At 31.0% G+C, this 25,806-nt stretch overlaps 1 protein-coding gene across 1 annotated transcript in view; it reads left to right on the top strand.

Moving 5' to 3' along the window:
• The window catches only part of Smp_020070 (hypothetical protein), a gene marked incomplete at its 5' end in the record, with an annotated part of 39,577 nt that extends 14,046 nt beyond the window's left edge, over positions 1 to 25,531 (top strand). The window contains 5 exons of the mRNA XM_018793468.1: positions 8,902 to 9,094; positions 14,033 to 14,265; positions 15,496 to 16,256; positions 17,105 to 17,535; positions 25,151 to 25,531. Coding sequence (XP_018647978.1) covers positions 8,902 to 9,094; positions 14,033 to 14,265; positions 15,496 to 16,256; positions 17,105 to 17,535; positions 25,151 to 25,231 — 1,699 coding nt within the window. The 3' untranslated portion in view covers positions 25,232 to 25,531. The remainder of the gene's footprint in view (positions 1 to 8,901; positions 9,095 to 14,032; positions 14,266 to 15,495; positions 16,257 to 17,104; positions 17,536 to 25,150) is intronic.
• Positions 25,532 to 25,806: the final 275 nt, after the last annotated feature.

Here is a 25,806-nt window from a genome sequence, read left to right as displayed (position 1 = left end):
TTACCCACCACTGCTCATGGTCGTTCCTTAGACTTTTGACCAACCTAGATGTGATTCGCTTTCGCTCTTCATGGTGTTGAGAGTCTGATGGGATGAGTTTACAAGAATCCATCAGTACAATAGACTTAGAAGAAATCCACTGGTATTTTGTAACCCTTTGGATTAAATCACTAATAGATGTCACTGCTGTTTCCAGAGCTGTTTGTATATCTTTTCAAGCAACACCTGGGTCAGCCTCGTTTTCATAACTGCCTAAATGTGAATTCAGTTGTTTCTGGAATCTACTTTTGGCATTCTCATTGCTGAGTTCAACTCAAATGGGTCTTCTTAGTATGGTTTTTCGGCGTCCAGTGAGGCGCAGGCAAATGCATGCTCATATTAGAGTATGATCTTTGACTAAGCATGTATTCCAGAACGGGCGACACTCTTCTATCTAGCCTGTCCAACTATGATTGAGGGCAATATGGTCTATTTGAGTTCATCAATCACCATTATCTGTTCACTGAACCAGAATAATAAAATATCCACCTAAATGTATTTCTGATTGGTTTAAGCTACCTAACTGAGCATTAAAGTCACCTGCTACGAATACTATGTCTGAGCTTTCAGAAGAAGCTCGGAAAGCTTTTTGTAAAATTCACCTTTCACTTCATCTTGACTGCAGTCAGTGGGAGTGTAGGCAGAAACGACGAAAAGCAACTGTGTGTGTCCTTTCCCTTCCGAGTTCTTACGGAGCCGTTCGGCCGAACATAGGCAACTGTTTACGGGGATCCATCCTAACAGTGCTTGTTCTGCCTGCACCTGCCAGCCCACGAGAACTAGTCACCGGGTCTACAGATACACGGAGGGTGTATCTCGTCGGTTCTCCGTTTGGGCAAGGTGAGAGCAAGTGAATGACTACACTAGGATCCTGTATGTGTGTTTCGAAGACACAGCATACATCAACAGTACGAGATTCTAAAGTTTTGGCTAAGTGGGCCTGCTGGCCGATTTGACATAGAGTGCGTACCTTGAAAGCTCCAATGTGTAATTGTGAGCAAGACTTCAATATACCTGGGACAGTATTTTGCTCACTAGAGTCGTTAGCTATGGTGACACTTGAGGAGAAAGCCAAAAGAGGAAGTTTAATGTTGAAATTGGATGTAGGAGGAATAATAAGAATTGAGGAGGGAGATTGATTACGAATATAATGATCTTGAGTGCTGTTAGAGGTGTGAGGGTGGTTATCCCTTCCCGGTTGTGCCTACACTGTGGAAGGGTTCTTCTGGAGGTACCTGAAATGAAACTATGTTATAGGTGATCTTGGTGACCTGAAAGCGTGACCACAATGTCCAAGGGACAACTGATTGAGGTCGGTCACACACAACCTTCTTGTGAGCAATTTTTGTGTTAGCTCCGTACTTGTTAGGACCTTACCGCCGGAGACGTATATCCGTGGGATAAGGCGAGGTGTACATTTTCAGGGTCGACATTTTCTAACCCCACCTCTCCTTGCGGGAAGGCAGCATCTCTGTTATGCTGGTTGTCTGAGGGAAACGCCTTACTGCTGTCACATCTCTGTACAGTCAGCAGTACGATTTCGCCTTCTGACCTTGGGTTTGCTGGTTTTAGTTTTACCGCTCTTCAACCGACCTTTCTGGTATAGTAGGACCTTGAGGAACGATTATTCCAGCCAGTTTAGCTTGTTTGGTTCTATACTATCAGCAAGCTTGACCACCACTTTAAGGTAGCAGCAACAGTCGGGATTGTAATACTGTAAGTTGGTTCTAATAGTGATAATATTAGTAGTAATGATAATAATATGGAATTTAATTCTTTGTTCACTTCCAAACATTACTATATTTTGAATTGTTTGTTTCAAATATTATTTGAGGATGCAGCAATGATCTGATCATTATTCATTCATGATGAAATATCGTTAACAAATTTTTCAATGTGTAAAAAGCAATTCGTAATTGGTTATCGTTAAACTATTCTATTATTCATAAGTTAATTATGAAGTTAAATAATCTTAACGGTATTACTCTTATCAGGATTATCACGTAAATATTTATTTACTTTATTGTTGTTAGTTAATAAATTATTTGTTAATGACTAAACAGATGTAATGCGCGATTATGAACTGAACTATTTAGTGAATCTGTAATTGTAAAAGTACAATGTTTACAATGATGTATTTATGTTTACTATGGGAATCATAATCAGAACTTACTAGAGATAAGTCTTTCTTTTATCCAATCACAAGCAAAGCCAAATGATTAGCCTTAAATAACTTTTAAAAGCAAACAAATGATAAATAGGCCAAAACATCCATTAAACAGGATACGTAAATTGACTTATTTTGAGTCAACTCTCTGATGGTCTTATTCAAAAAGCATATCAAATATTTAAATTCAGCCATATTATCAACTGAATATTTTAGTTATCATGAAATTTTATAAAAATAAATGAATTAGGTATTTTCGATAATTTTTCATCTGGCATTATAAGTACAAATAGGAATGTTTCTTCGTTGTGACTTGTAAAATTGTGAGTTAGTACAGTATAATGGTGATGATAAATATTACAAATTTATGAAAATATATGTATGATTTACTAAGAATTTTTATATGCGTGTATGGTAAAGAAATATAAAGTAGAAATAGATCATTCATAAAGTTTATAAATAATGTGTAAAAACATTTAGTTAATATTAATAATAATGTGGAACCGGAGTCAAACAAGGCTGTCTGCTTTCCCCCTTCCTCTTTCTTTTGGTGGTTGACTGGATTATGAAGACCTCGACGTCTGACAGGAAGCACGGAATACTATGATCATCTAAGAACCAATTAGATGATTTGGACTTCTCAGATGACCTAGCTCTCCTATCTCATACACACGAACAAGTACAGACGAAGATAGGTAATGTAACAGCAGCCTATGCATCAATAGGCCTCCACATTCACAAAGGAAAAAGCAAGATTCTCAAATACAACACGGAGACCACCAACCCAATCACACTTGATGGAGAAACTCTGGAACAGGTGGAAACATCCATGTATCTGAGAAGCATCATTAATAAACAAGGAGGATCTGATGCAAATGTAAATGCAAGGATTGGCAAAGCAAGGGCAGCATTTCTACAATTGAAGAACATACGGAACTCAAAACAACTGTCAACTAACTTCAAAGTGAGAATCTTCAATACGAACGTCAAGACAGTCATACTGTACGGAGCTGAAACGTGTAGAACTACTAAATTCATCGTCAAGAAGGTACAAGTATTTATAAACAGTTGTCTGCGCAAAATACTCAACATCCATTGGCCGGATACTATCAACAACAGCGTTTTGTGGTAGAGGACAAACCAACTTCCAACTGAAGAGGAAATTAGGGAAAGACGTTGGAAGTGGGTCGGATATACATTAAGAAAATCACCAAACTGCATCACGAGGCAATCCCTTAATCTCGAAAGGGAAGTGAAAAGGAGGAAGGGCAAAGAACACATTACGCCGGTAAATAGAAGGAGATATGAAAAGGATGAATGTTAACTGGAAAGAGCCTGAAAGGATTGCCTAGGACAGTGTTGGACGGAGAATACTAATGTGCGGCCTTTGCTCCTCCATCAGGGGTAACAGGCGTAAGTAAGTAAGTATTAATAATGTGAAATAAATAACTATCCAAAGAAACTTAGACAGAAATGATCATTGTTCTACCTAACAATTGATAAAGTTAACTTAAGGAAGATGGGGGAAGGGAGTTGAAGAAACCATTGAATTTCATAGTTGACATCAGAAAACATTGAGCTAACATTATTATTAACATTAACTCAATATTACTTATTATTCATAAACTTTACGAAAGATCCATTTCTTTACCACAAACATACATCCATAAAAAATTCCTAAGAAATTCTACAAACATTTCAATGAATTTTTTTCATATTCATTACTTCCATTTTTTTTCGGTATTAATTCACAAACAAATAAACATTCCATATTTGTATATGTAATGTCAAATGAGTAATTATTTTTTTGTATCATTATTTTTTTTCAATGATATCACCACCCATTTATTTGTAAATGTAACCCTATTAACATATACCTATATAAATACATTAATAGACTACTACTAAAATATTTTCTTATCAGAATGAGTAATCAATAAAAAATGTTTTAAAAAAAAAATCAAATTCATGAACTTTATTTAGAAAAAAATGTAGAGAAAAATTAAATTTTTTCGATTTTCAACAAAAAAGAATCTTTAATAATCTATTTGAATTTAGTGCATGAAACTAGTTAGTTGTAAAACAGATATAGTTGGATAAACCATGAAAAAAATATCATCATGTCAATCATTTCATAGAACATGATGATTATCCGAGTATTAAATTGCATATACAACAGTTATTGTCATGTGGTAGTAATCAAGTATTTGTGCAGAGCACTTAAACCTATCTCACTGTCATGACCTAGTCACTTAAAATATCAGTAGCTTATCTGATAGGTAGAGAAAGTAAACTCAGTAAATATTGGAAATCGTAAACCTCAGAGTATTCCATTTCTATCCGTTTTCAAAATATCACTTCTCGAAATCTTGTGCCCAAAAAATCCATGGTGAGAAATATTCTTCGGAGTCTTTTGTAGTTAGGACTTTTAGCTACCATGTCGTTTCACTGTTTTCTAAGTTCAACTAAGCCGAACCTTTTTTATGAATTTAGTTTATTATTAGTTGCTCAGATAGTGAACAGGAAATGATAATAATCAAAACACTATACAGATCTGAGTTGTTCATTCATATAGTGGATTGACAGTCGTCGTGACCTTTTAGAATCCTTGCTATCTTCAAAAATCTCACCAGAAAGCAAATGCTTTCTCCAAATCGTTGGCTTCATAAATAGGACTTCAGCAGTTCACTAATTTCACTATAGTTGTTCTCAATTTTTACTCAAGCTGGATGTGACTATTTGAATAGGTTATGTAACAAATATTATATCAGTAAAGCTCATTAGTCGGTATGTAATATGAAGTCAATATCATTGATATCGGAAATAAAAATTAAATTTCCTTTATAAAAAAAAATTAAAAGAGTTCATCACTGTTCACTACTCACATTTTATTAAATTGTGGTAAGCTGTATGACACGAAGTCTGCCAAAACTTCAAACTAGTGTGATTGTCGAGCTTAATGACATCTACATTAGAAAATTAGCAAAGCATGCAAATTAAACTCAATCTTAGGCAAAAAGCGTGTTACTAAATATGTCTATAGAGCTAACTTGATAACCCAAATATGTATTTCATTTTGGTGAATAATGACCATTTTAAAGCGAGCGCTTTTTGAAATGAGGCAAGAATTAAAATTATCAATAGTGCCTCAATAATGTCTACTGATTTATCAATAATGAATAATCTTCATGTTCAATTTAATTACCATAATCACACAATACTTAAAATATAGTATTCATATGCTATTCAAACATTCTTTTCATTTGTGTAAATTATTGAGAGTCAAATAATTCTTATTTGAAAAAACATTTCTTTCTGGTTTTGATAACAGAAAGCTTTATGATTGCTCATTTACTAAAGTCGATTTTCAGTTTAAGTACATATTTGATGAAATTGAATAAAGAATGAAATGTACAGTCATATGAGTAGATAGAAGGTATTTTAAAAACTGAACTCTTTTTTTAATGAATCCATTATCTCACGCCTACCACGAAAAACTGATGTTCATACTTTAGATCTTGAACTTCGTCATAAATATAAACTGCCTGAAAATTTCAAAAACTTAAGTTTTCTTTAAATTCACTTAGTATTGTTTGTTTGAATCTTCCTGTTGATGTTTAGGACTGCAACTGGTCAGTTTCTAGTTGTCATATGTGTATACCGTGCGTATTGCCTCGATATAGCCTTAATTCTCAAGCATGGTAAGCAAAGATGGATAGTAACTAGTGAATTTAAACTTCAACACATTGCACAAGCAAGTGGCTATCAGGACTTAGTGGCTGAGTGGATAACGCGATGACGTTCGAAGCGTAGGATGCTGGGTTCGAGTCCCAGAGTGAACATCAACTGTGAGATGCGGGTACATCCAGCTGACGAGTCGCAGGTAGAATGATACGCGCGTCCTTGATTCCACTGCTAGCCACTATCCATCTTTGCTTAACTCTTCTTTATTTGTGAGGATTATATTTGAAATAATTCCATCTATTGAAATTTAAATAATTCCACATTTTCATCCAGCAAACTTGCTTAGACATCAGGGTAGTAATCAAGATCAAAATCATCGAAAATTATATGATGTTTAAAAATCAAATCAAATACTTACTGTGCTTAACTAATCATATTCGGATGTTGACTTTTGTATATAGGATAACACGAGTCAGTTAAATGATAATCATGTGAAAGGTTTACAATGTGAAGAGAAATGAATGAATGATTGTGTGTATGTTTGAGTAATTGATAGTCGATATTAGGCGTTTATTTGTTTTATATGAAGTAAATAAAAGTGCAAGTTGAAAGTTGAAATTGTTTTTAAACCGTCTATGTGGATGTAAAATGAGAACCATCATATTTATAATTGTAATGCTAAAATATCAGAATAACGATGTGTGTGAAATAAACGGGTTGGATAGAGATAGGGTCAAATTACATGTTAATGAACATTTGCCATATGGTAGCTAGTTGAATACCATCTTTTATGCTCAGACTGCTCTTATTAGCCCATACAGCGCATCTGTTGTCAGTCTTCCTGACTTTTTTCTCGTAGTCTGATTTATTCATAATGTGTGTGTGTTACTTTTTTTGGTGTTACTCTTATCTGCTCTTGTAATGACAATTGTCTTATCATTTCTCAGATGTTTTAATGGATATAAATCATTTTTAGTTAGATTGGAATTGTGTGGTTTTTGATATGATAAAGTGGCCGCTATTTTATTCCCCAAATCATTCGCTGCTTCATCAGAAAAAAGATTCAAAGCCGGTTTAATTTCAGGTAAAATTCTCAAAGGTGATAATAATGGTCTATTCATATTGAAATTAAGACCCTTTTAGACAGAGACATTTCGAGGGTATTTAGATTCCTATCTGATAAAATAATGGTTGATTTGTTAATAACCGATGTGTTGGATTTATCTCCAGTCTGCTGAAGTTTGTGGTTTTATACGTGTTACGAAATTTTTTTAAACTGTCTTATCTGTCTCTGTTTTGACGATTAATGATGAAACTATTCTCTGCGTTTAGAAAATTCGTTTACATTTGACCCTATTTCCTTTGATTTGATAACGGACGAAATGTCATCAATGGTGTTAACCCTTGAACTCAGTGAAACCAGATTCATAGTGACTTCGTGAATACGTTCTCTAAGGAATGTTCAAGTAGCTGTGAGCACCGCTTTGACAGAACGAATAGATTTGTGAAGAGATTTGTTCAACAGAGATTTTGGATAAACGTTGTAGATTAAAAATCACGTGATTGTATCAGTTATGTATTTTCTTTGATAATTTAATTCGATTGCTAAATAACTGATATGAATGTTAGTCAATATTAGAAGAAATAGTTTGACAGAAATTGAATAAGTTTAGAGAAACGATTATTTTTGAAAGTTGTAATTGAAATCTTTGAGATCATTTCAAATGTATACTTTGGAGGTCATTACCATGATTTTTTTGTATATCACCAAATCGATTGAAATTAAAAAAGGTCTTATTTCATAATAGATATTTGTATATATTATCATATCATATGAGACCTTCATTGCAATGAAACAATATTCACTGATCATGCAAGTTAGAATAATTACTCACAAATTTTTGAGTGTCTATTAGCAATGACAATATATTCCCAGTATTTCAAACGAACTTAATAACTGCCATAAGCATTGTATTCACCAGAAATCCACAGGTGAATACGTTGCAAATAAGGTTTTACTTACTTACTCCTGTTACCCTTCACAGAGAAGCATGGGCTGTCCATCAGCATTCTTTATCCAACCCTGTCTTGAGCAATCCTTTTCAATTCTTTCCAGTCGCTACTCATCCTTTTGATGTCTGCTTCCGATTTTCGACTCAGTGTGTTCTTTGGTCTTCCTCATTTCCATTTTCCTTCAAGATTCCAAGTCAGCGCTTGCCTCGTGATGCAGTTTGTTGATTTTCTCAATGTATATCTTACCCACTTATAACGTCTTTTCTTAATTCCCTCTTCAACTGGAAGCTGGTTTGTTCTCTAAATAAGGTTTTACAAATCACATACTCATAATTTCATAGTAAGTTAAATTCATAACTGGATTTGTTTCAAGAAAGTGAGTTGTATATTATAAAAAGTTTTAAAACGGAGTTGAATATCAACGTTATCGGTTCATTTTTGTGTTTAAATCGATAGCAGTAATAATGATGACAGGTAAATGGTTTTTACTGGAAGAAAAATTTATCCACCGTTAAGCATTGTTCATTTTATTAACATATAGTCTTACATGAAATCTATGAATGAAAATTGTCTTCCAAGCTATTCAAACATTGAATTTATTTATTTTAAAACTTTACAAATATTGTAATAAACTTTTCTCCTTTATAGATGTTTAAACAACAAAATAATTATGTATGTGAATCGTAAAATATACTTTCATGCTGATGATAAACATTAAGCAGTACAGAAGTAAATGCTCTTTTATCTTTTTTTTTATTGTTGAAATGAGAAGAAAACAAATCGAGATTCTTAGTTTATGTGACAAAAAAGTGATCAAGGAAGGATTTTAGAATATTTTTGCCTAGTTACAAGTGAGATAATTTCTTAAATTATAGTCTACAGTAATACATTGTTCTTTTGCTAAGAACCCACTTTATAGTGTAATATAACGCACTTATTATCCTTATCATAATCAAACTAATCAGGCAAAACGTTTTCTTTTTCTTCTTTTTCATTAGTTTATTAAAATTATTTGTAGCAGAAATTCGTGATGTACGTGCAACGGCTGATTATTGGTCGAAGAAAACAACAAATTTAGAAAAATCTTATCATAATCTACATGGAAAAGTTAAAGATTATCGTTTTAATGCTAAACAAAGTGAAAATGATTATTTAAAAGCGATGGAAGAACGTGAATACATTTTACAAAGTGTGAGTTTACTATTATAGATTGAAGATTGTGTAAGAGTTCACAATTAACAAGAATAATCATAATCATGAAAGAATAGTTATGTTTCACGGTTTATATAAAGAATACTTTTATGGTAGGATATGATGAAAAACAGGAAAATTTGTGATATTATCAAGTGTTGGTCATTATTATTATCATCATTATTGATGGCTCTATTCAACATTATGTGTTTAGAATAATACAGAATTCATAGCATAAACTATTTTAATAAGTTTCTTTTGCAAAAAGAAAGCACAATGGATACTTGCATACATATACACACAAAATAAGTAATTAAACGACATGGAGTTAAATGAAAATTTCTTCAAGAATTTAAGAATTTATACAACATTTAATTAGCAATATGTTTAAGAATACTATTTGTTGACTAGGTTAACTCTAACAACCTGTTCGTCACATAGTATATTTACTAGACACGGTGTTGTAGAGCTTTCATACCTTTGGCTAAGTGAATGAATTCTAATCTATCGGCGTCTCGTTCTGGGAGAAAGTTGTGGATGGAGTGGATTGTTAGTATCTGATGAGATAATAATTTCCAGAAATTCGCAAGATTTTAAATGTCTGTTCATAATGTCCCTAAAAGATTCAAGACACACCCTCTAACCGTCTTCAGCACTCTTCAGATCACAACAAAATCTTTTCGCAAATGCCCGTGTATGAATAACGGAGAACAGTAAATAATAATAGGTGATATGTGAGAATGTAAAGATCATTTAAATGAATGTCGAACAGTGCCAAAAGCATATGGTTTGTTTACATAGTAAGTCGAACGGAAGAAGACCAAGGGAGATCATAGGAAAAACGTAAATGAAGAAAAAGGACCTTTGACAGTATTTTTATTACAGAATCTTCAATAGTACAAAATTGGTGGGATTATAACAGGGTTTTTAAGTTCTGTCAATGTTTTAGGCTTAAACTAATAGTTTGACATTTATGAGGACTAATTGTGACACCACTGACAGCAGGCCATAGTACAATGTGAAACAAAAATCATTCATCTCCAGAGGATTTGAAAATGGGAAGTTGGCTCACATACAGTGGTATTATTAGCATATCCAGCAAAAGCGTTTTCTCTAGAAAACGGCGGATCATTCAGTAACAAAGATAAGTGAAAAAAAGTAAGAACAATTCTTTGCGTCACACGTTTTGAGTTACTGAAGACGTTAGGCACTTTCCTCCGAATACTGTGTACTTTTTTCTTCCAGAGAGGCCAGAACACAGACAATTGGTAATCCAACTGTCGACGACAACGCTGGCAAACTTGTCTAGTAGTAGTGGTCTTGGAAGAGAGTCAAATGGAGATTTATGGTCTAGAAATGAGCACTGAACATATTTCTTGCCCTTTTCCTATCTGAACTCTATGTTACAATACTGAACAACACCAACATGTAAAACTGATATGATCTTCTAAAGCAGGTTGAAGTGGAAGTAGCAATATGTTTTCCATTGTTTTTAGGAAAGGTGACGAATATTAAACTGGCTACCGTAACTACCTCGTTTCCCACCTGTAGTCTCCCTAAGTAGTTTCCACATATTCGAAGAGTTTTTACAAAATAGGAGTTTCTGAGTAAAATTAGAATTTAGTCGCTTATTAGACCATTTAGCTTTCAAACTTCAATGGAGTTCTTCTCTATATACATTCTTCCTTTTTCCCTCCATAATCGCTTTAGTTATGGAGATGTAAGTCGATCTCAACTTACAAAAATGGTTTCAGTGGGACAACAAGCATCAAAGCAAAATTTAAAATAATAATTGAAAACGTCAGCAGTGTTTTTGACAAGTCAGTTTGTTATACGAAACAGGTTTTTCAGATTCAGGATATTTACTGTTGAGTAATTACTGTATTTAAGTTTCTTTGCCTGATGCAAGAGTGTACTCTTTCCAAGCTTGCCATATACTTTAAATCGAACACGGATAATACAGTTATCAGAACTAGACAATGGAGCCCGTTTACGAGTCACATATATTCCCACATCATTAATGAAAATTAAGTCTAAATAAGCATCCGAACAAAATAGAATATCCAGTACATTTCGGTGACCTGGTGACGAAAGGAAGCTACGATCACATGAATTAAAATCGCCACAAATAATTACAAATGAATCGTTAAAGGCAGTAACGGCAAATTTGGTAAATTCATCAACGAAAACATATAATGTGTTGTTTGGAGTCACATGAAATTAGATCGATGTCAGTTCACATTTGTATATGTAGCTACACAGCCAACACACGTTTTCTTGTTGCGTGGTTGCTCCTGATGATAGACTTTTAAGCTTTGTAGTGATTCTAAAAGATCATCATGTAAATCATTCTATCAGGATTCTTTTATCCGTGATCACACCACAACTACGGTAAACGCTTATACTGTGTAAGAACGAAAGATAGTTCATCATGCTAATAAGTGTTTTACAGTTGGAAGTTAGGTGTTCAGGAATAAACATATGATTAACATCCACTTTTTTTTGTGCGTATTGCTAGTCAATTTTACTAATCAACTTAGTATATTCTTATTGCCTGTGTTTTTAAACGATTTTAGAACAGTCAACTTTGGTATATTCTTTAGTTATTACTATGTTGTAGATATCATATCTCACTAAAAGATAAAGCTTTCTACATCCATAGACACTAAAAGTTCAACGAAGAATCAAAATATAAAATAAACTAGTATTGCATAGCTATCTACAGTATGTATTAAGAATATATATAAAGTTGTTTAAACTAATGAGAAATCTTGAATTTTCAATGAATATTTATGTTATCCACCCAAGACCCTTTTACATACTTTATCTAAAATCTAATTTACATTTGTTCGAATGTTAAGGTCACTTATTTTGAAATAAGGATCAATCATTTACCTGAAAGAATTATTAATCATCTAATAAAGTACTTTATGTTTAATGAAACCGTCTTTTGCTTGAATTTTCTTCCTTACAATCTAGATTTCAGATTCATATGACATAAAAAAAGAAATATGTTAAGAATATATATAGATATTTTGGTAATTTTATTTACCAAAAGTTATACACTTGAATTCACAAACATTAATACAAATTGAGTGTGACGTTTGTTTATCTCAATTTGTTTTTTTGCCGGGGGGGAGGTAATTTTTGAATGATTTTGTACTTAGATTTAAATTAGTGAGAAATTCATTTAATATAAATCAAGATATTCACTTTTGGTAATTTAACAAGTAAACAACATTTATGAGAATCACATGAGTTATACCTTATCTATTACATTTCACTGGTCATACATTTAGTTCATTAAAATGTGAAGATGAGAAAAAAAACGATTTTAGACTTGATAATGTGGAACAATAGGATAAAGGAACATATAACTTAAATAGTAATCGTTATTGAAAAACGAATTCAACATAATCATTATCAGAAGGGGGTTTCGTGGAAATTTTAGTAATTCTATATAGTTGAGATCATGAGTTAGTTGAAGCTAGACCACCTTAGGAAACCTGGAAGCTAGCTTCAATTGACTTATGATCTCAATTGTATAAAATTAACATTATCAGTTTTGATTCAATTTAAATGATAAACTGCATTTGAATACACTAGTTATTTTGTATTTTTATGTAGCTGAGACTTCAACATTTCTAATGAATTTCTTTAAACCACTTTTACATAACACAATAAAGGGCATTTTTAATTTAACCTTATGTATTATTTCAGTTGTGTATGTCTAGCTTGATGATTTTATATCTCATATAAATACTTTAACAGGTTATTATTTTATAGAATATTTGCTCGAAAAATAATTTAGCAATATGTTGACATTAGTTGTTAGAAACTTTATCATTGTACTATTCTTTCTTTATTGAATATCTAAACTGTTACAAAAAAGCAACTTGAATGAAAAAGTAATACCTAATTTTGAAGATTGGAACCAGCTAACTTAAGGTAGTAGATTTCTCGTTATACCAGGAAAACTTACAGTTGGACTTTGAATATTTGTAATAGTGTATATTTGGTGCCTTCAGCTATTTCTCCTTAGTTCTATCTCCTATCATGGTTATGGCATACTGATAATTTTAAGCGTTGTTCATTTACGAATCTAAGGGAAACCTATTCTCATACTGAATTAACGTTATTACTCAAATACGACCAAGCTTTGTGGTGTTTCTGGCCTCAAAACATCTGTTTTGTTAAGCCGCCTACGAAATTATTGAATCAAACTAATAGAAACAGAAAAAGGTGATGATTGAGAAGCGTTGATTCGACGATAAAATGAACCAGTAAAATATATTTCCAGATAAAAGTTTTCAGAGGCTTTCTGGACTCTGATTAGTGGTTAGATTTTGGATAAGGTTAACTTGGTTGAGTCTGCCATTGATTAAACAATAAGTTGCTTTGTGCACAAAGTTTACAAATGTTTCAAGATCGAATTTTCATAATCTACATATACGAATAACTAATTAACCAACATGATTGCTATGTACTTAAAGAAACATATTACTTGTCGTCATTCTGCTTACAATAACAAAGACCGACGAGACTCTAATATATGGACGAACAAATTACATATAAAATCATAGGTCTTGGATTTGGGTGCGAACTTCATTTATCTATTTGGCCAAATAGCGTTCTGGCTCTTTAGCTGATGTAAGTTCGTGATAAAAACTCTTAATCTGATTCCTGACCCTAACCATCAACTGTAAATCATAATTCTAATTCCTCACACTTTTATAACCTTCATTTGGTCCTGGTTAGTAGTTGGATAATCTCAGTGTCATTTTAACGTCGCTCAAAGGTCGTCCATAAATTAGAGTCTCATCCAATGACCTCCTGATTATAACAACCATGGCACTGTAAATACCTGCACTTATTAATTAGTAAAATGTTGAAACTGAAGCTTCTTGTTGACTTTTTCGCTACTTTGTTAAACTTCAGCTTCGAGAATCAGAAATAAGAGAGCAAAACTTGTCAAATTTACTTCAACGTGTTGAAGATGAATATAATACTTTGTCAAGAGATATAAGAATTTTAGAACGAGCTCATGCAAAAAAAGATCGTCAATTACAAAATTTATTGTTAGAGAAAAATGAACTTTCACGGAAAATTATACATTTGGAATCAACCTTACATAAATTAAAAAATCGAACAGAATACACATATAGGCAAAAGTAAGAATAATTAGTTTTTATTAATGTAAATAATAGAATATTTTTATTAAGTGATATAACATCAGTTCTTGTATGTTTGTTTGTGTCAAAAACAATCAACATGTTTATTTTCGGGTTTCAATCAGTCTCTTTATATAAGTTCCATAGTTTACGTTTATATAAGTCAAAAACAATTCTATTTGTTAACTACGACTTTTCAGTACTAGATCGTATTTTGGTTAACATCACTAACTGTTGCGGATACTTGTTATCAAGTGTTAAAATGTTTGTTTCTTGCATACGAACAACTTTTACAGATAATAAAACAACAATGGTTTATTTCATCTTCATTTTGAAATGTAAACACGAATAATTTGAACAAGGCCTGTTAAGTCAAGTAGGCGTAGTGTAAAATGACTTGACAGGCGATTAAGAACTATACTTCAAGTATAAACTGTTATGTCAGCCGACAGACTATAGTCTTAATTCTGCTACAAACTATCATTAACGGTATCACTTAATCAATCTGAATCTTAATCTGTCTAATACTTTTAAACACCGAATTCGTATAAATGACAAAGTATTCCTGGATAACATAGTGGGCAAAGTCAATTTTTCTAATTCTCAGCTAGGTGTAAATTAGAACATCTGAAATAATTTCATAAACGTAAAACAGAATGAAAAAGTTATTGATCATACCTAATCTTCTGGTTATGAACAGTTGAAGTTTCTATCTTTTGAGGATCATGCCCCACAGTGTTTTATGTGTACTTTGTTTATAAATTTGGAAATTGCGTGTATGGAACATACTGGTAATTGTTCAGAGAAAGGAACCTATCAATAAAATATAGTTTACGTAACATTAATCTTTACTTACAGCATCAAGATAACACTACAGTCTTTCTTGGGAGTTCTTTTTAGCTCTTTTAAATCAGAAAAACGGTAAATTAAGGAATAAATCCTGATGAATCTGGATTGAAGCTCGATGTCTACATGTTACTTATCCCCTAGTATGTAAATTAACATAAATTCTAAAATCATCACCATGTGTCATTTTAATATATTATACAATAAGGATAAGTCGATGTATAATAGAAATAATTATTCACTCAACACATTATCACTCATATTCTGTAAGAATAATTTGTAGTTGGTACTTGTGAAAAATACTGGATTTTAATATTTTTGTGTAATTTTGTTCTTGGTCTGTGCAATTCATTTAGTTTTTTATTCACTCCTATTTATTGTCAGACATTCATCTCATAAAGATGAACCCATAAATCGACTTCATACTCAACTTGGTGATGAATCTGAATATGTACTAAGTGACTTCGGTTCATTAGATCGAAACCAAAAGGTTTACACTATGAGTGCATCAATAGATGAAAGACAGAACAAAAACACTCTAATTGGTATCAATCAAAGTTTAGATGACTCTGATACGTATATACCACAAAAATCGGAAGTATTCAAAGTCAGCGGATCAGTAGAATTATTAGAAGGTAAAAAACAGAACTATTTATCCAACAAAAACATGCCAGACTCTTTAACAAGTGCAAAAATAAGTGAAAATAATATCAATACACAGGATCACAAAGGTTCACTTGATGATCAAAATATTGATTTGTCACCAACAACAATTGGTAATGAAGAAATTCATCATCAATCAGAACATTTAATACAGCATCGATCAGTTGAAAAAAGTATGGATGATTTATCGGATACTTTAGTAGATCTAAATAATTCAACTAGACAAGATGATATAGATGTTGAGATACAACCAAGGGATTCAACTAATAATTACCACAGAAAATGGAGTATTGCATCAGATTATCAATATTCTCCTAGTCAACATATAAAGTCATTAAAGAAAGATGCTTTATCTACAGAAGATGAGTCATTAAAACATAGATCTCAAGTACAAGTCGTTGTTGGACGATCACCATCAACGGAAAAAAAAAGAAGAGCAATTCATACCAGTCATTCACATAAAAAGTATACATATAAGAAAAGTAAGTTTAAAAACGTTAACTAAAATTTTATTTACGAAAAGTACTCCCTAAAATTCAACCAACGTTCATGCCATTTCTTCAACAAAACTAATGAAGTTTAAGTAAAAACTATCTCTTTTGATTATTACCCCGTTAGTTTGAAAAGCATGTGAAATCAGCCACATCTTATGAGATTTGTAGGCACTCTAAATGAAATAAAGGTGTGTGTTGGAGAGAGCTGGCTTTTATTAGTCCGGTGACAAACAGAAACTACAGCAATATGCTTAGCAATATTCAAGAGCCCTTCTAGTTTACTGTTTGTAATTGGATTGAGAATCTAGTCGACAATCACATTTTTTCTGTTTTGTAAATGTACCTGTACCACATAATATTTACTGTAATTTGTTAGCCTACTGTATTACTTAGAAAAGTAGTATGATTGTTAGCAAAAGTATTTGAAACGAGTTGGTCTGCAAATTGTGGATATAAATAGTTCTCTGTGAGCTGTGATTGTTATTATTCCTAATATTGTATTCATCGCATTGGTTTCTAAAGCAGACTTCATAATATTTCTTTGAATACAAATAATAGTAATATCCCAATGAGTAGAAAATTGGAGTTCTTATTAACAGTAAGCAGCTATTCAGAGAATATTGGTCCATCCAATGTCATCGGTCAGAATATTTACTTTTGCTAAATTCTGTAATTTAACAAGTGATAACACTTTTAAATATACACTGAATAACAATGGAAAAGTAAGGGAAAATTTATGCCATACTTTGATGACATATATTAATTTTTATTTGGTTTAAAATTGTACGAATTCTATCCTTTGACAGAATGATGTACCATAATTCTTTTTATCTCAGTATTTGATCAACCTGTATTGCCATCCGTATTCAGTACCAACAGCCTCCGATTTAATAGACATCGTCCAGCATCAGTCTCTGGTTATTTGGATGAATGCGCATTAAACAGATCATATGATTTATACCCTGTACCAACTTCAGCTAGACCAAGTACCAGTTTTGGACATTTACATAATTCTAAACGTTTAAAATCACTGGAAAGAGATTATTATACATCTTGTCAAAATTTAAGTACAAAACCTTACTCCACTGTGAAATTGAATCGTCAACTAAATCGACAACCTCATATTATTCACGCACATTCAGATCGTCGTCTAAGAGATATGCAACCTACAAATTATTTACGTCATGGCAATCGTATGGATAACGAATATGAGCGAATTTATTTTCCTCAATCATATTCATCACATCATTTAAAAATTCCAGAAAAAGTATGTGGGATTAGGTTTTAATTCATAAAAGTAATTTTTTTGGTCAGTTTATTTAGCTAAATCAAAAAGTGACAAGTTATAGAAACGTCATGATGATTTTATAATATTTTATTACCGTCAGCTTTTTACATACTTTTGAAAAGTATTACTCATGAGTAAATCAGCCGTTTGCTAGTTATTTTAGTATGAAGATGTGAAGATTTCTATGATTTAGTTATGAAATTCATTAGAGTATAATTAGCTTAGTTAAGTGGATCATAATTTTCCCCAGTTCAAATTTATCCTCTTCTTATGAAAAGTAGTAAAACCTGCATACAAGTCAAGTACCCTCCGTGAATGTACACATATGAAAACAAAAGAAATGTTTTCATAAAAATGCTAAAATTTATTCAATCATTGTAAAGTAGTATTACTTATGTTGTATTTGTAAGACGAAATGAGGTAGGTCTAATATATTCACTTCAGAAGATAAACATTAGATGACATTATAAGTGAATATTTAATTGGTGAATAGATATTCAGTTTTGAAATTTATTTTTAAGATCAGTAGTAATGTTTATTCAAACTAATGAGTTATGTAATAGTGTGACTAGTTTTCAGTTTGATTTTTGGCGACTGTTCAATATAATTTAATTGACCATTGAAAACGTTTTAGTTCAAAACTTGGTTTAAAATTCCCTTGAACCTTTCTTTCAGTAAAGGTTATATGAATATTTGAAACACCCTTCTAAGCATTGTATTAAGCTAACAGAGATTTGGTTATGTATGGGTATATCATCTACAAAACTGAGCTATTTGTTAAGTTTATGTTCAGGAGATTTATTCCTTAAACACTAGGTATCATATATCTTTGCAATTAAAAGAATGGTTTCAAAACTTTGATAAAAATTTGTAAGAATCCTCTTTTAACAGTTAGAATAGTTGATAAATGCAAGATATTGGACAAGAAATTATATTTAAAAGAATGGCAGTGATTTAAGGAACTCAAACTGTTTATTAGGCAGTTCACTTTGGACGTTTTCAAAAAATGATCAAAATCAAAATTATCAAAGATTATAAATATTGACGCGTATTTCCTGGCTCCTATTTTCAGAAAAATCACTAGTGGAGAGTTCTCCTATAAGATCAGACATCTGTCCAGTGCTTAGTAGTTAATATTATTCTTCAAACACTAGTCATCTCTTGATAAATACTGCCCAAAACTCGCTTATGTTCCCACATTGTAACGTAATGATACCTAACAAAAAGTGAAATAGTAAAACGAAGAATAAATTACATCAAGCTAATACAACACCTTTTCAAAGTTATTGGATAAAATGAACAGTTTTGTGAACACACATGATTACAGCCTAAATAGTTCAAATTATGAGTACTAAGGATGTTATGAAAAATCTTTCGTTAAGCAAACCTCAGTCATGTATAAATTACCACTTTTGTTTCTGAGGATACATTTTAATATTATATATACTAATAACTAAGAGTTTGTTTTAAATTTTGCCTAAAAGTGTTTACCATTACCTAATCTCTTCATTTACTTAACTATTTTTAATTAACAATTAAAAAAGTATAGAAAAAAGATATCATTTTGAGCATTTATACTATTGATTGTATAATAAGTAGTTATTATCATGGATTTCTTACATTAAAGAGATATTGTATCTATCTATATACACTGATCATATGTATAATATACTTTATTTTTTTATTCTATTTTTCCTTAATTTATTCACCTTACCTTATTTTAAGACAAATGTAATTTTATTTGCAGTAAAAGTGATATACTTTCATATTTAGATAACATGTGTATATATATATATACTAATACCATAGTTTAGAATTAGCTATGAAAGGTATTCTTATAAAATATATCGGTTAGTAGTAGTATAATTAATAAAAATTAAAAACGAAACCATTGAATAATTTGTCATTCAAAACGTAATCTAATGAAATTAACGACGAAATAATTCAGATGTAAATAAAAAAGCTCAAATATCAGTTTATTTCACCACCATCCAGTGCTTCCAGGTTCTCCATGATGGTCTAGCTTTAATGAACTCATGATTTCAACTATTAAAATTACAAAAATCTCCACAAAAAAACCCCTTCTGATTATTTCACCACTGTTAAGTATTTATTATTTAATTTTTAACTTTGGAAAAAAATTATCTTATATACTACTTTATTATTATTTATTATAAAAAATGGGAATGTTAATATTCACGATGGTGATGATAATGTTAATGCTGATAATGAATGATAAAATCATTTTTTTTAATAAATGGAACGATCCATCGTACAATAAAATTGAATTTGAATAATTGATTGGTGATATTGATATGAATATGAAAAGGATGAATTGTTTTCAAGCCGATCATGCAAGGATTTCAAACGTTCTTATAAAAAAGAGGTAAAATATAGTAAAATGCCAAAGCTGTAGCTATTATAACTGCATTTATTATCAGTTCTAGTATTTATAGTAACAGTAGTAATAGTATTAGTAGTAGTTGCTGTGCCAGTAGTTTTCCAACATACAAATAATGATTTTTAGTCTTGTTTTGTTGATTTCAACTTGATAGAAACATGTTATAATCAATATTTAGATTACCATGTTTTAAATTTTCGTTTATGAAATCTATACAGTGGATATTTTACTTTTTTTCTTAATGAAAACCAGAAGCCTCCTTCAAACAAATTTCATTTACAACAGTCTTGTACTGTCACTAAAAGCCGGAAATCAGTAGTAAACTAATGCACATGAGTTCTATTCGATAAGATATTTTTGAAAGGGAATTTAAACTAGAGTTTGTTTTTAATTTGATTGTTAAAACATGATATAAAAATAATAAAAGCATTTCCGTGTAATTCATTTTTCACAATAATCCGTTTTTCTAGCTTAATAGATAGTCTTTTGAGCATTTAAAGTGGTGATTATGAATCTGAAAACGGCGGTCCAGTGGAGATATAATCCAGTTCTAAAATATTTTTTTCGTTTTGTATCATTCGATCGTTCTTATATTTTAGTTATGACGTCTTAAAAAGTTTGCACTTATGACTTCTTGTGAGATAAAACTGAATCACCAAGGTTATTTATTTTTAAGAGTTACTTCTAGTTGCTATTAAAGATTCCACACAGTACTAAGAACTGTGGGTGATTATATACACATTTATTCTTACGCTATAATTTAAAACGTGAAATAAGGTATAACTCATTTTTTGGATCATTTTATAAAAGTGATTACGTGAAATGATATTGAAAAAGGAGATTAGTATTGTCGAAAATATTGGACGACTATCAAAACTTATTGAATATTGATGGAAATCGATGATCGTGATTGTTTGTTCCCGACTCACTGATTTCAGATAACATTTCATGGATAAGAATTCAGTGTGTTTTACCTGACTAATACATGTTTACTTGATTCTTTGTGGTTTTATGGAAGGTTAGTTTGGTCGTTTTACAGCGATTGTTCTATTCTCCCTAAGAAGTCTTGACTAGTGGAGTTCAACTGCGTAAGGTGTGTGGCAGGTATTCACCAAAGACGATGTTAGACGGTTGTGCTAATTCATTGATCTTTTGACGTTAGTTATTAACACCTTTGGGTGCCGGCTCAGGGTTCTAGAGCTTAAGCATCCGTTCTTAAGCCTGAAGGTGTTTAGTTCGATTCCAATCTGCAATTCAGTGGACACAACTTGCTGATGAGTCTCATACTAGAACGAAATGGTCGTACAGGGTTCCCTGTTCTTCAGTAAAAGTCTATCTTTGTTTCGGAATTTTAATGCTATCCTTCCTGACTTTATACACTTTCCTAACCAATGTCTGTTTGCAATAAAAATCTATTTGAAATTAATGAAGTATTCTAATTTGATTACGTCTCTTGGGTTATGTACCTAGTACTGTATTGTATTGAAATAAGTAGAAAAATGAATAAACATAATAGCAGTATGAATCCTTATTTACAGTCAATAACTTTTCATTTTACCAAAAGTGTTTCTTACTTGTTGTTGCATAATCTGGATGTAAAATTATACAACTTCATCGATATATTTATGTAACAGTTAAATAATCCTTTTTGTATATTTTACTTCAGTGACTTATTAAAAATTTATGGTGTTATTTAATTTGCACATCGTAACGTTAATACTGATCGACATATTAAATCGAAGTAATGACGGTTTAACGGGACATTACAATTTCTGCTTGTTTTAATGAAATACAGATAATTAATGAAAGTATTCTAAATTGTGTATCTCCAGACTATTAGACAATCTGAAGAAACGTTCATAATTATTTATTTGTACTTTGTAAAACTACGATTATCTTTTTATTAGGTTGAATGTATACTTTTTATATATCGGATTATTAAAATAATGTCTCAGCCAGGTATCAAAGAGAAAAAAAGCACAGAATTATTCCAGCTATCCTAAGCTCAATATAAAGAATATGTAACAAGCAGAATAATAAAGCAGTATGAAGTGACGAATAATGTCTTTACATAATATTTACCTTTTTTATTTTTCTTCATTGATTAATGTGTACTGACTGTTTTATATGAATTTCATTTGAAAAAATATCAAAGTAGTAGTCTTTCTTCATCACATTCGCTACTTAGCTACATCGTTTTTATGAACCTTAGATTTAGTCTCAGCTACAATCATTATACTTGTATCTGAGAATTAAGCTTCCATCTTAAATAGCTTCCTGTTTATTTTATGAGAATTCGATTTCATTTTCCACATGCTTAAGTTAATAAATTATCTGTAACACGTAAACTCATTCGATGTTTGTTCATTCATATTTCGATTTATGTCACATCAATACTTCGATATTATATTAAATGATATTCGAAAAACTATTAACACTTCTAATTTCTGATTGATTTAGTTCAAAGATCAAAAATTTTGGATTTTTGGAGTATGACAGTTTAAAGTACTTCATTATCTTTTTCGCTGAATTATTAATTCAATTTATTTTTTATGTATAACGAATGTACATTTCTTCTTAACCATCATTATCATAAAGTCCTTAGTGTTTTATTCAACATATATTATCGTATCCATGTACTGCATCCAATTATAAACGATCGATTTCTCAGACAATCAACTACAGAAGTGTTTTTACTTCACCGATTCTTGTACTGTTACTTATACTTTCTATCTAATAGTTATAAGCAAGCGTAAGTTCAAATTATTTAAGTCAAATTAATGTTAAGGTTTCTAAGGTAACGGATTTTATTAAGAAACCAAATATATTTTTAATTTTCAAATATAAATCAAATAGTTTAACATCAATAAAAATAATATAGTTTAGATAGATAGTTGCTAGCATTGGAATCCAGGACGCGTGTTTCGTTCTATTTGGGACTCGTCAGCCAGATGTACCTGTATCTCAGAGTTGATGTTCACTCTGGGACTCGAAGCCAGTACCTTTCGCTTCAAACGTCATCGCGTTATCTACTCAGCTGAGAGACTGACCAGTTGCAGTCCTAATCATCAAGGGGAAGATTCAAACAAATAATACTAAGGGAATTTAAACTTCGCCACAATGCACTAGCAAGTGGCTATCAGGACTCAGTGGCTGAGTGAATAACGTGATGGCGTTTGAAGCGAAAAAGGTACTGGGTTCGAGTCCCAGAGTGGACATCAACTCTGAGATGCAGGTACATCCAGCTGACGAGTCCCAAATAGGACGAAACACGCGTCCTTGATTCCACTGCTAGCCACTATCCATCTTTGCTTACCATGCTTGTGAAATAAAGACATATCGAGACAATACGCACAGTATGCACACATGCCAATAAGAGATTGACCAGTTGCAGTCCTAAACATCAATGAAAAGATTCAAACAAGTAATACTAAGTGAATAATATAGTTTAGAAACGTTCATTATTCAATTAATAATAGTTTCCATAAAATACCATAATTGAATATCCTAGAACCAGCTCTTTGTAAAAATACAAAAAAACTGTATTTTTAGATTTGTCAGTAATGATGATGGATCTAAACTGAGAATTTTCGATATGTTCACACTTATAAACAATAAAAAATCGTTTAATAAACTTTTGATTAATAGTTTAAATCATGTAAAAGTATCAACTTTGTATAGTGTTCAAGATGAATGTAATTGTTTTTAATGACTCTCATTAATCTTTATAGTCAAGATTCTATAGTTTAAAAACCTTTTTATATAAAGTATAAAAGTATGTGATGTTTTGTATAGTTGATGAAGAAAAATAAAAATGATATGACACTGTTCTAGAAACTATGTTAATGTGTTTTTCAAGTGTTTATTCAACGCGAAAGGAACCATGATTCCACATATGAAAAAAGAAATGACTTTTTTTGACAGTTTTATTTGAAAATAAAAAGAGATGAAACTATGAATTATTGTTAAGTAATATTTTGAATTGAGTTTAATTCAGAAGAACTACTCGGAATGAGGTGATTTCTTTCTATATCAGGTAATTTTTATAGCATGATACTACAATTAACACATTCTAATGAACTTCAAGAGAATTAAGCATTGAATAAAGTCAGTTTCTACAAAGCGGTTCTCAAAATGAATACCAAACTGACATTATTTTTAGAATCTCGTTATGTTGATTTTTATCACCTCAGGATTATAGCATACGTTTACTGATTCCTGTAATCAAACAGACTGACATAGAATCTAAATAAATTCCATAACACAGTCAACATCAAAAGAAGGAATCACTGATAGACCTAAGAAGTTATGAAAAATATTTGTGCGGTTTAGAAGATACCACTAGAATAATATAACAGAAGGTAATTTTTCCGATAATAGTTAGGATGCAAATGAGTCCCAGTCTAGCCGATGATACAGATCGTCTACTTCCTATCACATCAAAGTATGTAAACAATCAAAAGAACACTTATCAAATTATTTCCGTAAATTTTCCCTGTCATCTGATTGTAATGTATGTAGAATATAAAATAACGTTCAATAAAACAAATTTTTAATCAGGTTCCCAAATTCAGTCAACAAACTAAATTCTGGGGCTACAGAAAATTACTATAGGTAAGAAATACGTGTATGTATAACTTTCATTTCTTTAACATTTAGTCATACACACTTTTGTCTTACACTGCTAAGTATCTAGCAGCTGAATTCACGCATAGAAACTATGCTCCGATCCCATGTGGTTTACATAAATAATTATGTTTGCATCAATCTATGTATTTAATAAGTCTAATTTTAAAATTTCTTTGTTGGTGATTAACAAGTTTCGCCGAAAAAAATTATTATAATAGTCTTACTTTTTTCAATACTCGGTGCATTCAGTGTAAATAGCTGGTCGAATCTCACAGTAAAGTTAATCATACACTAGATCAGTATTCTGATATTATTATTTGAATATTATCAGTATTCCTGCACAACCTACCACGGTATTTTTAGACAACTATAAATAGATGTTTTTCATTTACATTTTGGTTATTTCAATACATTTGACTGTAAATAATCATGTATTTATTAGCTAATGGTGAAATAATTAAATTTGATTTCTTTTTTTTCCCTTTTTCTTAATTATCATGTTAATATTCTGTTTATTTACTTTGTGTCATTTTTTTTTCAAAAAAAATTTTTTTTCTTTTTTAGACATGTTTGGAAAGTAGTCTAGATCATATCAATCTTGAAGTGGATCGTTTACGAGATTGTATCAAATTATTAAATCCATAAATATTAGTGTGTTGTGATGATTTAAACCAAAATTTAAACAAAAATAAAACATATATGGACAGCTTTCCTTTTTCTTTTTGTTCTTTTTTACATATGCCATACATTCAAATATATTAGCTTAATTAATTGAACTGAACAAATTTTGTTAGAATGAATAAATAACTACTTATCACAAATATTAGTTGATCAAAGCTGAATATTTCAAATCATGGATTGAATATATTACTACTTATAAACATCTTTAAAAGAAAACCACTACTGACCGAAAAATTATCCAAATACACATATCAATTTTTTTTTAAAAAAAAAAACGTTTTTTCCATAATTTTGTAATCAGCAATAAAAAAAAATGTAATTTTCTTTGAAGTCATTTTTTTTTAATCAGTTATTGGGCATCATCATTATTGTTGTTTTATTTTGTCTGTTTCGACGTTCTTTTTCTCATTTGAAATAAACAATGATGAACAGAATTGATTTCTTAAAGTGTATTTTTTTGCTTTTTCATTTCATTGTCATTGAGTAATTTTAGTACTTATATATATATTTATGTTCACAATCTCTGACACTTACTGAAT

The sequence above is a fragment of the Schistosoma mansoni genome, chromosome 1 (genome assembly GCF_000237925.1).
Source record: "Schistosoma mansoni strain Puerto Rico chromosome 1, complete genome".
NCBI classification, from domain to species: Eukaryota; Metazoa; Platyhelminthes; class Trematoda; order Strigeidida; family Schistosomatidae; genus Schistosoma; species Schistosoma mansoni.
The sequence above is the reverse complement of the archived record's forward strand: the minus strand, read 5'-3'. Positions and strand labels throughout refer to the sequence as shown.